The 17,149-nt window shown below is 41.6% G+C and overlaps 1 protein-coding gene across 11 annotated transcripts in view; it reads left to right on the top strand.

The window, feature by feature from the left end:
• LOC144680734 (intersectin-2-like) overlaps window positions 1-17,149 on the top strand; it is a 217,153-nt gene that overhangs the window by 106,198 nt on the left and 93,806 nt on the right. For 10 of the 11 annotated variants that reach the window (XM_078542041.1, XM_078542042.1, XM_078542037.1 and 7 more), the window contains 3 exons: window positions 1,178-1,318; window positions 3,207-3,294; window positions 9,953-10,092. In XM_078542041.1, coding sequence (XP_078398167.1) covers window positions 1,178-1,318; window positions 3,207-3,294; window positions 9,953-10,092 — 369 coding nt within the window. Of the gene's footprint in view, window positions 1-1,177; window positions 1,319-3,206; window positions 3,295-9,952; window positions 10,093-14,445; window positions 14,527-17,149 lie in introns of all 11 variants that reach the window. The other variant, XM_078542045.1, reaches the window with a different exon arrangement.

Here is a 17,149-nt window from a genome sequence, read left to right as displayed (position 1 = left end):
AAGAACATACTGAAAGGAGAGTCCCCCGCCCACCCCCCACCATAGATATACAATATTTTAAAATAGTGAGGTAAGTGGTTACCCTTAAAATACAGCCAGAGCTGCCAGCGGTTTATTGTACATTTTCCGTTCGTCTAGTTTCCAAAAGACAATTTTTTTGAGGATAGTATTTAATTAATTCTCAACATTTTGTAACTAGAACAAAAATATTTTGAGAAAGCAGTTTTAAAATTTTCACTGCATTTTGAAAAAGAATGAATAGTTCAGTGGATATTGATTGAAAACTCTGCTCAAAAATGAATGCTTATTAGATACAGCTGTGATCCTATCCAGTTATCTAGACTTGTTTTAATCTGAAAAATAACTAATTTTGCTAAAATTGAATGCAACATTTTTGTGGGTCCTTGAAACTTTACTGACAATCTTTTAAAGTTTATTGTATCTTTCTTCATTCAAAATTAATTTGTTAAAAGTACAGTTTTAAATGCAAGGCCTCTCTGTGTTTCTGGATAAGATTGGACATCTGAAAGGTATAGAGTTTACAGATTTTGATAACATTGATTGTACATAATCAATCCCTGTCAAATAAATCAGAATAATGTGTTGACAATCTTAGTTCTTCTGAGAATTCAGTAAGGAGCATAGTGTAATGATCAGTTTATGCCACTAAAGTTATGAATTCCAATGTAACTGACAACAGAAAGTTGCATACTTTCACTTGTTTCAAAATTGCAGGGACTATTTCTTAAAGCAAAGAATATTTTGCAATCTTCTTTGAGTTAACTGTCTAAAATTAAATGCATGGGTCTGAGAGACTTTTTTTTTTGCACCTGACAACCATTTTAATGAGGAAATCTATTGCAATGCATTGAAGTGCAAAACCACAGTATCAATAAAAAGTGGAAAATCACCAACTTGTGGGTAGATGGAGCAGAATATTCCACTAAAAGGGCAATATCAGTTCACTGAGCTAAACCTACAAAATCAGCTATGCACACCTTTTGATTATTACTGACTAACATTGTGGCAATGTTGTGCAGTGCCTCACCTTCTATAGTTAACTGTATCTGTCCACATAGATGTGGCTCCATTGTAATTTTTCTTTGGCTCAGTGCATTTAATGTTGATATTTTCATTTTTTTCTCCTAAATGTAATCATAACTCTGATCTGCCTCAGACTGAGAAGCAGCAAAATGTCACGAGCAGAGTGCAAGAAATCCAAAGCAGAAAGGAAGTTCAAAAAAATGAACTGAATCTTGTAAACCAGAAACATGACCAGAGGCGAAAAGAAGTGAATCTTTTACAGCAACAGCTCCAGGTAGTGGCATATCTATTTCTTTTCTAGCTTGACTCACCTCTATTCGAAAAAAATATTGTCAAAGTACATATTTAGTCAAATCTGATGAATTTTCTTGAGTAAGGCTGACAATTTCAAATCTTTCATACTGGGATAACTTCCAAGACAGGATAGTGTTAGGATCCTAGCTGATGTTACCACTGGACAAATATGATCCCAGGGTGGAATCTGGCTTGATAGATCCTAACTTTATTTTTTGTTTAGATACGTGGAGAGTAACTACTGAACGGAGTCACAGGAGTCAGCTGATGAACTTTTAACAAAAGAATAAAATATTTATTAAACACTAAAGAAAGGTTGGACTACATTACAATACTCGTTCACCCACAACCATACCTTTACAGATATGTACAGATTTTTAAGGATAACGCAAGTTACAAAACCTATCTTATACTCTAATGTCCTCAGCAAGTACACAGTCCATGCAAAGTGACAATTGCCACCCCAGATAGATGCTATGGATCTCTCCTCAACTGCGCCCCCCCCCCAGCCAAGACACTTGTCACCATGAGCCAACCAGTCTCACTGAACTCCATCTTTCACATGAGTTTTTCCACTCTGCAAGAACTTGGTTGGAATCTTCTTCCAAACTGACGCTTTCTCCCAGACGCAAGGGTTCACCTTCAGGGTTTCAACTCTCCTTCCAATGTTCCTCTTCCCTGGGGCACCACTTGCACTCAAGCTTTCTTTCACACACTCTCTCTCACCTATTCAGCCGTCAACAGTACACCACTGCTTCACATGCCCATAGCAAAAAGTGACAACAGCCGTAAAACTCTCATTAGAAATGCAGGCACCTTAAATGAAACTAAAACGCAACTCGACCTTTTCTTAACACAAATGCAGAAATACAAATCAAACTTAAACTTTAAAGCCAAAACTCATTCCTAACACCCACAAATACAAATATAACTTACTTAAACTATCTCTATTTCCTAATAGCAGACTGATTTAAGTTTGTACTATTTTAATGCACTGATTAAAAGGAAGGCACAGTGACGCAGCATCATTGGTGCTCCAGTAGGTACACTCAATGGTAGTGTGTTGATTTGCGAGGGCCAATTTTGCAGCACCAATTAGTTTTGAATTGCACTGAAATAAAAGCAAAATACTACGGATGCTGGAAACCTGAAACAAAAGCAAAAATTGCTGGAAAAAATCAGCAGGTCTAACAGCACCTGTGGAGAGAAAGACAGAGTTAACGTTTCAAGTCCGTATGACTCTTCTGGACTTGAAATGTTAACTCTGTCTTTCTCTTCACAGATGCTGCCAGACTATTGAGTTTTTCCAGCAATTTTTGTTTTTGACCCAATTGCTCTGTATGAGTCCAATATAAATATGTCAATAAAAATCCTGCCTCTCCACAGGGGGGGAGTTAGAAGCCTTGATATTCATGGCATCAAAATGGTGGCAGGCATATGTGTGGTGTACTGGACCCGAGTTCTGCGAATTCCAATTTTTAACCTCTTCCCCTTCTCGACTATCTTGCCTGTCATGAGGATGGGGTTAATATCAAGGCTAACAAAACTATTGATATCAGGATTGGAATTCACTAGGGGAGTGGAGATGAATGGAATAGGATGTTGACTGAGGTGTAATACAGTTAATTAGGGAGAATGAATGGAGGACAGTGGGTGGGTGAAGTGGGAAGCAACTCACACAGACTGGTGATACAAGAGCTCAGATCCAGAGCAGGCAATTAACTTTAATTGAGACCTACTGCCTATGTGAAAACTTTCTGAAAATACCTGCAGCCTTTTACCTTTGCGTTTAATTTAAGTGTTGCTTTACTAAAGTTTTTCCTTAAAATCCAGCTGAAAAATGTTCTTCTATGTGTGTGTTCTTCTAGGAATTTCAGAATATGCTGACTCAGTTGGTTCCTGAAAAGCAAGCACTGGATGACCGAATAAAACACCTTCAGCCCAATTCTGCCCACAGTGAGCATGTTGTATTCTTTAAAAGCTTGTTCATTCTCCTTGTGCTTCATTTTTTATAAGGGTCATGCCCATCTGTATATGACAGAATGGATTCATAAGTAGATGTGCATACTGCAAAGGCTATAGGCCATGACAACATTCCAGCAATAATACTGATTACTTGTGCTCCAGAACTAGCTGCGCCCTTAGCCAATCTGTTCCAGTACAGCTACAACAGTGGCATCTACTCGCCAATGTGGAAAGCTGCCCAGGTGTGTCCTGTCCACAAAAAGCAGGACAAATCCAACCCAGCCAGTTACTGCCTTATCAGTCTACTCTCGATCGTGAGCAAAGTGATAGAAGGGGTTGTCGACAGTGCTATCCAGCAGCACTTTCTCACCAATAACCCGGTCACTGACGCACAGTTTGTTTTCCGCAAGGGTCACTCAACTCCTGACCTCATTACAGCCTTAGTCCGAACATGAAGGAAAGAGCTGAACTCAAGAGGTAAGGTAAGAGTGACTGCCCTTGACAACAAGGCAGCATTTGACCAAGTGTGGCTTCAAGGAAAAGCAAAACTGCAGTCACTGGGAATAGGGGGAAAACACTCCACTGGTTGGAGCCATACCTAGCACAAAGGAAGATGGTTGTGGTTGTTGGAGGTCAATCATCTCAATCCCAGGACATCACTGCAGGAGCACCTCAGGGTAGTTTCCTAAGCCCAACCATATTTAGCTGCTTCATCAACACCCTTTCTTTCATCATAAGGTCAGAAGTGAAGATATTCGCTGATGATTGTACAATGTTCAGCACCATTCACGACTTCTTGGATACTGAAACAGTCCATGCCCATATGCAGCAAGACCTGGACAACATTCAGGCTTGGGCTGATAACTGGCAAGTAACATTTGCTTCACACAGGTGCCAGCCAATGACCATCTGCAACAAGAGAGAATCCAACCATCTCTCCTTGACGTTCAATGGCATTACCATTGCTGAATCCCCCACTATCTACATCCTGGGAGTTACAATTGACCTAAACTGAACTGGACCAGCCATATAAATACTGTGGCTACATGAGCAAGTCAGAGGCTAGAAATCCTGCGACGGGCAACTCACCTTCTGACTCCCCAGAGCCTGTCCACCATCTACAAGGCACAAGCCAGGAGTGTGATGGAATACTCTCCACTTGTCTGGATGAGTACAGCTCCAACAACACTCAAGAAGCTCGACACTATCCAGGGCAAAGCAGCCAGCTTGAGTAGCACCCATCCACCACCTTCAACATGCACTCCCTCCACCCCCAACGCACAGTGGCATCAGTGTGTACCATCTACAAGATGCACTGCAGCAACTCACCAAGGCTCCTTCGACAGCACCTTCCAAACCCACAACCTCTACCACCTAGAAGGAGAAGGGCACAGATGCATGGGAACACCACCAACTGGAAGTTCCCCTCCAAGTCCTATGCCCCTGATGTCGAGCTATATTGTTGTTCACTCACTGTCGCTGGGTCAAAACCCTGAAAATTCCTCCCTCACAGCACTGTGGGTGTACCTACACCAAATGTACTGCAGTGGTTCAAGAAGGCAGCTCACCACCACTTTCTGAAGGGCAATTAGTGTTGGGCAATAAATGTTGGCCTAGCCAGCAACACCCACATCTCATAAAAGAATAAGAAAAATAAATGTAGATCAGCACAGATGGACCCCAGTGTTCTCACTATCTCTGTGATTAACAGCAGAAATAGAATGAGGGAACCGAGGATCATGTACCTGTTGGAAATGATGCCGTCCTGGGTGTCTAGGGTGTATTGTAACAGCTTACACTACCATCCACAATTACTCGGCAGTTTCAGGAGAAAGTGATAGACCTCTTTCTTTTATTCTTCCATGGGTTTTGAGTGCCATGGCCAGCATTCATTGCCCATCCCTAATTGCCTTTGAGGAGCTGGTGGTGAGCTGCCTTCTTGAACCACTGCAGTCCATCTGGTTAGGCGCACCTTCAGTGCTATTACTAAGGGAGACCTAGGATTTTGACCCAGCAACAGGAAAGAATGGCAATGTATTTCCAAGTCAGGATGGTGTATGGCTTAGAGTGGAACTTGCAGGTGGTGGCGTTGCCATTCTCCTGCTGCCCTTGTCCTTCTAGGTGGTCCTGAGTTTAGCAGGTGCTGTGGAAGAAGCCTTAATTAGTTGCTGCAGTGCATGTTGTAAATGGTGCACACTGCTGCCACTGTGTGCCGGTGCTGGAGAGAGTGAATGTTTAAGAGGTGGATGGGCTGCCAGTCAAGCTGGGCTGCTTTGTCTTGGATGGTGTTGAGTTTCTTGAGTGTTGTTGGAGCTGCACTCATCCAGGCAAGTGGAGAGTATTCCATCACACTCTTGTACATCGTGACAATGTGGTGCAGGGTCTCATTTTCTATAGAAACATAGAAAAGTTAGCTATATCTGTCCCCACAAGAGGCCCACATGGATATGGCGGCATTGTAATTTTTCTTTGACCTTGTAGATGGTGGACAGGCTTTGGGGAGTCAGGAGATGAGTTACTTGCTGCAGAATTTCCAGTCTCTGACCTACTCTTGTAGCATTGTATTTACATGGCTGGTCCAGTTCAGTTTCTGGTCAATGGTAACCCCCAGGATGTTGATAGTGGGGATTCCATGATGGGAATGTTGTTGAATGTCAAGAGTCAATGGTTAGATTCTCTCTTGTTGGAGATGGTCATTGCCTGACACTTGTACGGTGCAAATGTTACTTGTCACTTATCAGCTCAAGCCTGGACATTGTCCAGATCTTGCTGCATATGGACATGGACTGCTTCAGTACATGAGTCATAAATGGTACTGAACACTGCAATCATCAGCAAACAGTCCCGCTTCTGACCTCATGATGGAGGGAAGGTCCTTGATGAAGCAGCTAAAGATGGTTAGGCCTAGGACCCTACCTGAAGAACTTCTGCAGTGATGTCCTGTGCTAAGATGATTAGCCTCCAGCAACTATGGTCAGCTTCATTTTCACTAGGTATGACTCTGTCCAGTGGAGCATTTTCCTTCTGATTCCCATTGGCATCAACTTTCCTCGGGCTGCTTAATGTCTCACACAGTCAAATGCTGCCCTGGTGTCACGGGCAGTCACTCTTGCCTCACCCCTGGGATTCAGCTCTTTTGCCCATGTTTGGACCAAGATTGTAATGAATCAGGAGCCGAGTGGCTAAACTGAGCATCAGTAAGCAGGTTAATGCTGTGTAAGTGCGGCTTGATATCACCGTCAACGACACCGTCCATCACTTTGTTGAAGATCGAGGATAGACTGATGGGACGGTAATTGGCCAGATTGAATTTTCCTGCTTTTTTGTGGACTGGACGTGCCTGGGCAATTTTCCACATTGTTGGTTAGATGCCAGTGTTGTAGCTGCACTGGAACAGCTTGGCTAGGGGCATGACGTTGGAGCATACGTCTTAAGTACTACTGCTGGGATATTGTCAGGGCCGAGTAGCCTTTGCTGTATCCAATGCCTTCAGCCATTTTTCTTTATTCATTTACGGGATGTGGGCAACGCTGGCTAGGCCAGTGTTTATTGCCTATCCCTAATTTCCCTTGAGAAGTGGCGGCGAGCTGCCTTCTTGAACTACTGCAGTCCCTGTGGTGTAGGTGTACTCACAGTGCTATTAAGGAGGGAGTTCCAGGATTTTGACCCAGCCACAGTGAAGGAACAGCGATACATTTCCAATTCAGGATGGTGAGTGGCTTGGAGGGGAGCTTCCAGGTAGTGGTGTTCCCATGTGCCTGCTGCCTTTGTCCTTGATATCATGTGGAATGAATCGAATTGGCTGAAGACAGCCATCAATGACGCTGGGGACCTCAAAACGAGACTGAGAAGGATCATCCACACAGCCCTTCTGACTGAAGTTGGTTGCCAATGCTTCAGTCTTGTCTTTTGTATTCATGTGCTGGGCTCCCCTATCATTGAGGATGGGAATATTCCAGTTAATTGTTTAATTGTGCATCACCATTCATGACCCAGTAAAGCAGGACTGCAGAGCTTTTATCTGATCTGTTGGTGGTAGGATCGTTTGGGTCTGTCTATCACATGCTGCTTTCACTATTTGGCACATGTAGCCCTGTGTTGTAGCTTCATGCTTCACCAGGTTGGTATCTCATTTTTAGGTATGCTGCTGCTACTCCTGGCATGCTGCCCTGCACTCTTCATTGAACCAGGATCGATCCCTTGGCTGAATGGTAATGGTAGAGGGAGGGACATGCCAGGGCATGAGATTATAGATTGTAGTTGAATACAATTCTGCTGCAGTTGATGGCCCAGAGTACCCCATGGATGCCCAGTTTTGAGCTGCTAGATCTGTTCTGAATCTGTTCCATTTAGCAGAGTGGTAGTGCCACACAACGTGATGCAAAGTATCCTCTGTGAAGACAGAACTTTGTCAGCACAAAGAATTTGCGGTGGTCACTCCTCCCAATAATGTCAAGGACAGATGCTTCTACAACAGGTAGATGGGTGAGAACAAGGTCAAATAGATTTTCCCCTCTTGTTGATTCCCTCCCTCCAATGAGGTGAGAGTGACTGCCTTTGTCATCAAGGCAGCATTTGACCGTGTGTGGCATCAAGCAGCTGTAGCAAAACTGGAGTCAATGGAAATCAGGGTAAAACTCTCTACTGGTTGGAATCATGCCTAGCACAAAGGAAGATGGCCGTGGTTGTTGGAGGTCAATCATCTCAGTTCTAGGACATCACTGCAGAAGCTCCTCCGGGTAGTGTCCTAGGCCCAACCATCTTCAGCTGCTTCACCAATGACCTTCCAGCCATCCTAAGGTCAGAATTGGGGGTGTTTGCTGATGATTGCACAATGTTCGGCATTCATGACTCCTCATATACTGAAGCTGTCTATGTCTAAATGCAGCAAGATCTGGATAATACCCAGGCTTGGGCTCACATGTTGCAAGTAATATTCATGCCACACAAGTACCAGACAACGACCATCTCCAACAAGAGACAATCTAACCATCGCCCCAGGACATTCAAAGGCATTACCATCGCTGAACCCCTCACGATCAACATCCTGGGGGTTATCATTGACCAGAAGCTGAACTGGACTTGCCATATAAATGCTGTGGCTACAAAGCAGGTCAGAGGCTGAGAATCCTGTGGCGAGTAACTCGCCTCCTGACTTCCCAAAGCCTGTCCACCATTTACAATGCACAGGACAGGAGTGTGAGGGAATACTGTCCACTTACCTGGATGAGTGCAGCTCTAACAACACTCAAGAAGCTAACTCCATCCAGGACAAAGCAGCCTGTTTGATTAATTCCCCAACCACAAACATTCATTCCCTCCACCACCAACAGTACCATCTACGATGCACTGCAACAACCCACCAAGGCTCCTTAGACAGCAGCTCCCAAAAGCACGGCTGCTACCACCTAGAAGGCCAAGGGCAGCAGGTACATGGGAATACCACCACCTGGAAGTTCCCCTCCAAGCTACACACTATCCTGACTTGGAAAGATATCGCCGTTCCTTCACTGTCACTGGGTCAAAATCCTGGTACATCCTCTTTAACAGTACTGTGGGTGTACCTGCACCACATGGCCTGCAGCGATTCAAGAAGACAGCTGATCACCACCACCTCAAGGGCAATTAGGGATGGGCAATCAATGCTGGCCTAGCCAGCGATACCCACACCCCGTGAACAAATAAGAAAAAAACCTGTCACAGGCCCAGTCTGGCCAATTACATTATTCCAGACTTGGCCAGCTCAGTCAGTTGTGGTGCTCCTGAGCCACTCTTGGTGATAAGCATTGAAGTCCCCTAACCAGATTACATTCTATGGCCTTGCTACCTTCAGTGCTTCTTCCAAGTGGTGTTCAACATGGAGGAGTGCACCAGCTGAGGGAGGGTGGTAAATGCTAATCAGCAGGAGGTTTCCTTGCCTATGTTTGGCCTGATGCAATAGGACTTCATGGGGTCCGGAGTCAATGTTGAGATGTCTCCTTCCTGAGTGTATATCACTGTCCTGCTGGTGGGACGGGATATACCCAGGGTTGGTGATGGTGGTGTCTGGAACATTGTCTGTAATGTATGATTCAGTAAGTATTAGTATATAACGCTGTTGCTTGAGTAGTCTGTTGGCAGTTCTCCCAATTTTGGCACATGCCCCCAGATGTTACTGAGGAGGGCTTTGCAGGGTTGACTGGGCACAATGTGCCATTGTCCTGAGTGGTCTGTCCAGTTTTATTATTTTCTGAGGTTTCCGCAGTGGTTTGGTACATATGAGTAGCTTGCTATGCCTTTTCAGTGGACATTTAGGAGTCAGACACATTGTGTGGGTCTAGTGTCACATGTAGTCCCGTCCATGTAAGGAAGACAGATTTCCATCGCTAAAGGGTATTAGTGAACCAGGTGGGTTTTCATGGCACCCATTACTGAGACTAGCTTTTAATTCCAGATTTATTAATTGAATTTAAATTCCATCAGCTGCCATGGTGGGATTTGAACTGTGCCCGCAGAGCATTAACCTGGGCCTCTGGACTACTACTGCTTCAATGCCACCATCCCCTTCCTTAAGCTCAACAGTGGCTACGCGTTGCACTCTTATGTCTAAAGCAAAACTGATTTACTTTCTTCTGAGCTGTCTGGATTTAATAAAATTTGTGTTCTTCAGCTACAAGTCTCATACTGTTGAATCGGAATCATGCAGAAAGGAAAGAATCTTGTGAACGACTTTGGCAACAGCTGAATGACCTGGAGAAAGAGACAGCTGACAAACTTTCTGAAATGGATGTTTTTAACACCCAACTACAGGTAATATCCAAACAGCGTCATTAACAAGGAGCCCTGCACATACTTTGGAAAAAAGTTGTGATCTTTCTAAATTTTAATTCCATTTCTGGACCTTTAAACTGAATAATCATTTTGAACAAATATTCTCCCTTCTCTCCTAATAAGTGTGTTTTCTAACAGGATCATTGAATTGTAATCAGAACTTGGAATCTTGCTTGATTTTATTTTTATCTCCCTAGGCTAGGGATACTGAGACCAACTTTAGTATTCTGGAATTTCCTTCCTAACAGCACTATGGGTGTACCTACACCACAGGGACTGCAGCAGTTCGAGAAGGCAGCTCACCACCACATTCTCAAGCACAATTAGGGATAAGTGATAAATGCTGCCCTAGCCAGTAATGTCCATAATCCCATGAATGATTTAAAAAAAGTCTGAACTGAGATCAGCTGATTAGTCAAAGATGGTACTGAAGCTGGGAATTTCCTGATCTGTATGATCCAGTATCAGTCTCAGTTATACTAAATCAGTTATTCACTGAGCCAACTGAACAAATGCTTCTATTACGTTTGAAATGGGATATATATTTTTATGTTGGGCTTTTACTTTGTTGCTGGTTTTGCATTCTTCTCCTTGGTCTGTTCCCTCATAAAATGTGTTTTTCCCCCATCGCGTTCTCAGATCTGAGTCTACTTATTCTGCCAAGTCCAGTTTTGAGTTGACTTTTGGGGAGATATTTAAGAATGCCTCAAGGAATCTTCTGGCTGGCGTGCAGGTGGCGGAGTCCGCACGCCAGCGCTTAAAATGTTGCGCGAGCGTCCCGATGTCAACACGCGGCATCATGATATTTCGGTCGGCTGGCGCACTATGCAGCGGGATGCGCGCCCGCCATTAATTAAAGGCCTCGTTAAGGCCCTTAACTTGCCAATCGTCAACGATTTTGAGGGACCTGTGCAAACTTCAGCTCGGCGCACAGGCCCAACAGGCAGGCGGGTAGGTGATTTTTTTACAAACCTCATCCAGTGGCGGGATGAGGTTTGATAGTGGTTTTAAAAACGTTTAATAAAGTTTTTGTTTATTTCATTAACATGTCCCATCTCGTGTGACATTTTCACATGAGGGGCACATGTTAATGAATTTTTTTATTGTTCTATTGTTTATATTTCAGCGATCTCCCTGAGGCAGCACTTTGCCTCAGGGAGATGTGCACTCTTCTGCATGCATGTGCGAAAGAGCGCACTCTGACATTTGGGGACCCCCCCGCACAGGAAGCGCATAGTGCTTCCCGTCGCGTGGCCCGTTGGGTGGGCCTTAATTGGCCCGCCCACTTAAAATGGCGGCAGGGCCCGTTTTGGCGGTGGCGATCAGCTGCCCGCCCACCGCCCACCCATCAAGGGCAAAATTCTGCCCTTGGTTTTTGTTCCAACCAGCAAACCTGCACTGTGGGCCTTGCCCTTTCACCTAAATTTCTAATGTAAGTGGATTACCCACTTTGTTCCTCACCTATCCCACAGGCATGTGGTCCCTGCTTGGTATCTTTCCTGATCACTCGACTTGTTGGGGAAATGCCATCGGGGGCAAAGCATTGACAAAATACCTTGCCCCCACTGTTCCAAATGACAATGCTGCCATTGGTAAATTTACTTTTGTTGTACCTTTAAAAGATCAATTTACAGCTGAACTGTCCACAAGATGGCGCTCCATAATGCATATATCCACCATTCCTTTTTTTAAAATTGTTCAAGCAGAAATGATGATTGCTAAAATTCTGAAGAATAGCTTATCTTTGAGATGAGACTCTGGACACTTTTGCTATATTGACTTTTTCTTTGTTATCCATTGATATTTTAGATCATTACATTCAGCATTTGAAACCTCATGTCCCCTTTGTCCACATTTGACCATTTTTATGGCTTGTCCCACCACTCCCACTTTTTAATGCATGTATTCTGCTGCATCACACAGCTCCTGACCTCGGCAGAACAGGAATGTGGTTAGGATAAGCATGGAGACAGAGAAACACGGAATACTAGGCTGGAGCAAAAAGATTCCTTCCCAAAAAAACCTTTGCTACCTGTACACTAGTAAAGGGTTCACTCTTGATTGATCCATTTTAAAACCATCTCATGCTAGATCCTTCCACTCCTTGAATTGTTTTGAAGGAGTCAAAACCTTGCAGCCTCTAAATAACTGCTCGGAGGTTAAAAATGAAATGAAATGTGGCAGTTATATCGACAATTCTGCTTTCATAGGAATAAGCTCCTTGTAATGCAGATTGAGCAGCTGAATGAACATTCGTGGGCAACTCTCATCAGATGAATAGGTTGTAAGTGTATGATGTGCCCATTCTACTATTGGAGCAGGGTTTCTCTAGATGGGGAAGTTTCTCTTAGGAAGCTTTCCACACGTGCAACGAGGTATGGTGTTTAATCGTTTCCAGAATTCAAGGTGAGGCAATGGTGTAGTGGTATTGTCACTAGACTGGAAATCCAGAGACCCAGAGTAATGCTCTGGGAACCTGGGTTTGAATCCCACCATAGCAGATGGAATTTGAATTCAATTAAAAAAGTCTAATGATGACCATGAAATCATTTCTGATTGTCATATAAAAAAAAACTTTTGGTTCACTAATGCCCTTTAGGAAGAAAATCTCCTTACCTAGTCTGGATCCAGACCCGCAGCCATGTGGTTGACTCTTAAAATGCCCTCTGAACAAAGGTTCAGGGTAATAAATGCTGGCCTAGCCAGCAATGCCCACATCCCATGGGCGACTAATAAAAAAATAATTAGAAGGGCTGGTTATTGTAGTCATGAATTCTAGTCTCTCATAGTCAGCTACTTAATTCATTCTTGTAGCCAATACAAAAACAGAAGTGAAACAGCAAAATTCAAACAGAAAAGAAGAGAGAGAATAATGGGAGAAAGGAAATGAGAATAAAGTGATGTGGGCAGCAAAGAGAAATAGAGAAAGCAATGAAATACAGAGACCAAACTAAAAATGAAAACGATGAAGTAGACTTAACACTGAATCACATAGATAAAGGGAAAGGATACAGGAAACTGAGTGAAGTGGATAGAGAATTACAGAATAATGTAAAGAAACACCCGCAAGCATAGGGATAAACTTGGCTTTGGTTAGGCCATTAAACATACTGGGAAGGGATCCATGTATTTGACTGTACTGCTTAGGATGGTGAATCCAAGCTGGGGAGAGAGAACTAATATGACTGCTAAATCAGGGGCTATTGCAGAACGACTCATCAGTGTCGACTGGAGCACTGGAATTCCAAAAGAGTGGGAGAATAGCAACATTCTAAATGGCATTTCTGTTTTATTTTATTTTTGACATCTTTTTTGGAAAAATGTTTATTAGAAATTGTGCAAAGATTAAATATATCAGCTGGAGGAATGTAGCATCAATAATGTATAGATATTTCTTCAAACTTCTGTTCTTCTATAAAGTGTGAATTGACCATTTAAAAATTTTTAACGTCAACTTGGTTCTGCCTTATAATTCAGCTACTTGTTAAGTTTCTTTCAACAGTAAACTAGTGAATTTAATATTGCGATAATATATCTATTTCAATTAGTTGGATGACATCTCATTATTTATATTATGTTTGCTTACATGTGGATATTTGGTGTTATGTTTACTATGCATTGCCTTATATTTGATACAAAAATTGTTTCTTCTAATTTGTTTTAACATTCTATTGACTTATATTTAGGTGTGTGTTTGAGTTGCCTGTACCTTGAAGTATTAGTCAAGTTCTTATGAACTTTCTAGTTTGACTTGGAGCGGCTTCCACAATCTGCAATGTACTTTTCATTTGCCACTGTAACAAATATGTTAATATAGCTATCGGTATGTTCATTTATACATTGGGTAGAAGCTATCAATTTTCTCTACTGATCATTCAAATTTTACAGAATTCACTCAACTCACTCTGAATTTCATATGACTTTTTTTTTAAAAGCTTTAAACCAATGTATGTCCTGACCTTAAAAGTCCTGCTTATTTGTTTTCTTGGCAGAATTGAAGGTTATGCCGAATACAGTGTAAATTAAGACACTTGTGAAATCATTAACCCATTTGCTGATAGATAATACATTAATATAACAAGCTTTCCAATTTAATGTACTGTACTGCCTCTTGTTTTGGTGACATTTGAAGGGGCAAAGTCCTGTTGGAAATCCAGTGTTGGATTTAAGGGCCAGTTGAGAGAGGTTTGAATTTATTTTACATGCTTCCTTTCTTTCCTTTTACAATGCATTCCTTAAGCATATTTTGTTGTTGGCCACAGCATAGTTGCTGTACATTCAGTAAACAACTTACCTTTTGTTTATTTATTTCCCTACTTTGTTATCTTACAGTGTGAGGAATTGGACGACTTTGTACTTGAGTGCCTTCTCTCTCTGCTGGGCTGTCTCAGCAGCTTGTTCCTTTTATTGAAGGTTATTTGCTGGAAAAAGTCTTATCTTCTTCCTGTTTTCATGTATTACTGTTTCTGTAGTCATTTACCCGTTTGTGCTTTATTGATGATATATCCTCAGTGCACAGGACCATGATTTTAAGCAACCTTCAGAAATCTTTCAGGGACTTATTAATTTAATAAATGGATTGATCAGTTTAGACATCCAGCTTGACCAGTAAAAATATTGCAGCCATGCAAATAACACATGGTAGGTTTCCTAATTTCATGTAAGGAATACGCTTAAAAATAGTGGGACTTGGTTTTGTTTTCCTAGTTTCTAGGAAATATGATAATAAGAACCTCAACCATAGTTAGGCACATGCTGGCTTATTGCACGCTACTATCAGAATATTTGTTAGACACTTGAGAAACAGAACATTTCACAATGTGCATTTTGCCACATTGGCAAATCACCTAATGTTCAAATATAGGAAGTCATAGCTATATGCCCCAGGAGTATGGCCTTCTTTGTAAGGGTACCATGTAAAACAAGTTTGGTGCCATCTCACATCAGTTCCTAGTGGGTGTAGATGAATGCAAATTTACCCAAAAACCAACACTAAATCAGTAAATGCTGTTGCAATCTACTATGTCCTGACAAATGAACCAATAATGCACATCATAGTCAGGAACAAGCTAATGCAAGCAGATCAGTTTATGAATTCTAAGTATTTATGCCAATAAGGATCATAAATGCCTGCAATGTTACTTTTGTGCTTTTAAAAATAACTATAATTATATGGTGAGGTCATGAGAATATGGATAGAGTGGCCTGCAAAATTTCTTTGCACCTGATTGTGACGTTGCTACATCAGTTACTTATAATTGAGGATGAAGACCGTAAGTACTGTTGAACAATGTCAGTATCTTTTGAATATGGGAGAGATTCATTTTACTTTTTCCTCTCTGGAGTTGCAGTGCCTGTGATATATTAACAAAATGACAGTAAGCAGTAAAGCACAATCCATACTTTCCAATTCCTATAGGCGTCAGTTGTCCATTATTGCATACCATGTGCTCTATTCAGTCATACTTCATTGCTGGCTGCCATTGTTTTCAATACCAGATTTACTAATGCTTTCTACCTTTGTGTTTCCACTTAACAACCATATTAATCTCAGATTTTCATTTTGTTTTCTTCCTGCTGTTCTGCTTGTATTGAATTATTTATACATTGGCTTCAATTTTTCCTTCTGTGACAGTGAAATTTAGTTAAGTACAGTTCAATCCAAAATGACAAAGCTGCTAGCAAATAATGAAGTAAAGACCATTTTTTTTCCTGTTCTGTTATTGAACCAATTCTGGAAATGATCTCTGGGTCTTTTCCTATTAATCTCTCCCATCCCAGCCAACCATCCTTCGGCTGATGAGTTGGGGAAAGGCGTTGCTTCCAATTTCTTGCCCGTAAAGTATTGCAAAGGTTTTCTACGACGTAGGTGAAAACAGCTGAGGTGATTTGTCCACAGTTTTTTTTCCTCTATTCCTTCTTTCCATTTAGCTCTAATTAAGTGGCTGGGTTTGAAAATTCTAGGGTGGGTTGAGGAGGTGGGAAGAGGAGTATCTGAATGTTGACACAGGAGTTCTTAATTACATACTGTCGCTGATTTGAAGGGGAAATTAGACATAGAATTCCTTGGTAAAATAAGTGACAATACTTCAGATTGTTTTCTTTTGTTTTCAGAATGTTTTTATTACTGGACTTAGTGCTTAATGAGAAAAAATAATTTTGATTTTTAAATATCCTTCCTTTCTGTGGTATTAATTTCTTACAAGAAAAAGGAAACTTTGAATAAAAATGTACAAAGACTGTGGTCCTGTTATGTTGTCAACCACCCTGGAACCTCTCAAATGTTTTGCCACTTGTACAATGTGAATGAATCTTTGAATGTAGCCACTGCAAATCTTTGATGGTTTGTAAAATGGCTTAGTACCAGCAAGATGTCAAAGGGAAAATTGGGGCCATTGTTTTTTTAATGGAGACTTGCGTTGTAGTGTTTGCTTTGACAATGTGAAGTATGGAGTAGTTTCATGCTGAATAAAGTGTTTATCCATTAGAAGATGGTCAATGGACATTCTCCCATCACTTGCTGTTGACACACAGTCTTAGATATTCTTACAATAAGCTGGATAAACTGCACCAGAAAAAATAACTGAACTTTAACCTTTGAAAAATTTGAACCAGAACAGAAATCTACTGAGCCCGAGGATTAATAAATCTCAAAGTTAAAAGCAATAATGCATTTACAGACCTGTAATCCATCTCATAAATAGCAACTGATAACACATCATTTATGCAAATGTTGTATGTGGTGCATTGGTTTACATATGAATTATCTTTTCAAGCACTACCAGTTCTCTGCAACCTTCAAAATATGCATTGACTTTTATCATTAGTACAGGACTTAACTAAGGCAAATTTCTGTTTAAACTAGAATGAAATAAATTTATATAACCTTGGAATTTTTTAACCTAAACTAATTTCCTAGAATTCAGTCCTTTTGCATGAAGAAATTTTAATATACAGTTAACCAGTCACTTGCCAGGATTAGGAAGTGTGTGATAAACTATTGATAGGCCTTGTGATTTTGAGGTTTTGTTTTTTC

The sequence above is a fragment of the Cetorhinus maximus genome, chromosome 5 (assembly GCF_964194155.1).
Source record: "Cetorhinus maximus chromosome 5, sCetMax3.hap1.1, whole genome shotgun sequence".
Classification (NCBI taxonomy): Eukaryota; Metazoa; Chordata; class Chondrichthyes; order Lamniformes; family Cetorhinidae; genus Cetorhinus; species Cetorhinus maximus.
This window is presented reverse-complemented; position numbering and strand designations above follow the sequence as displayed.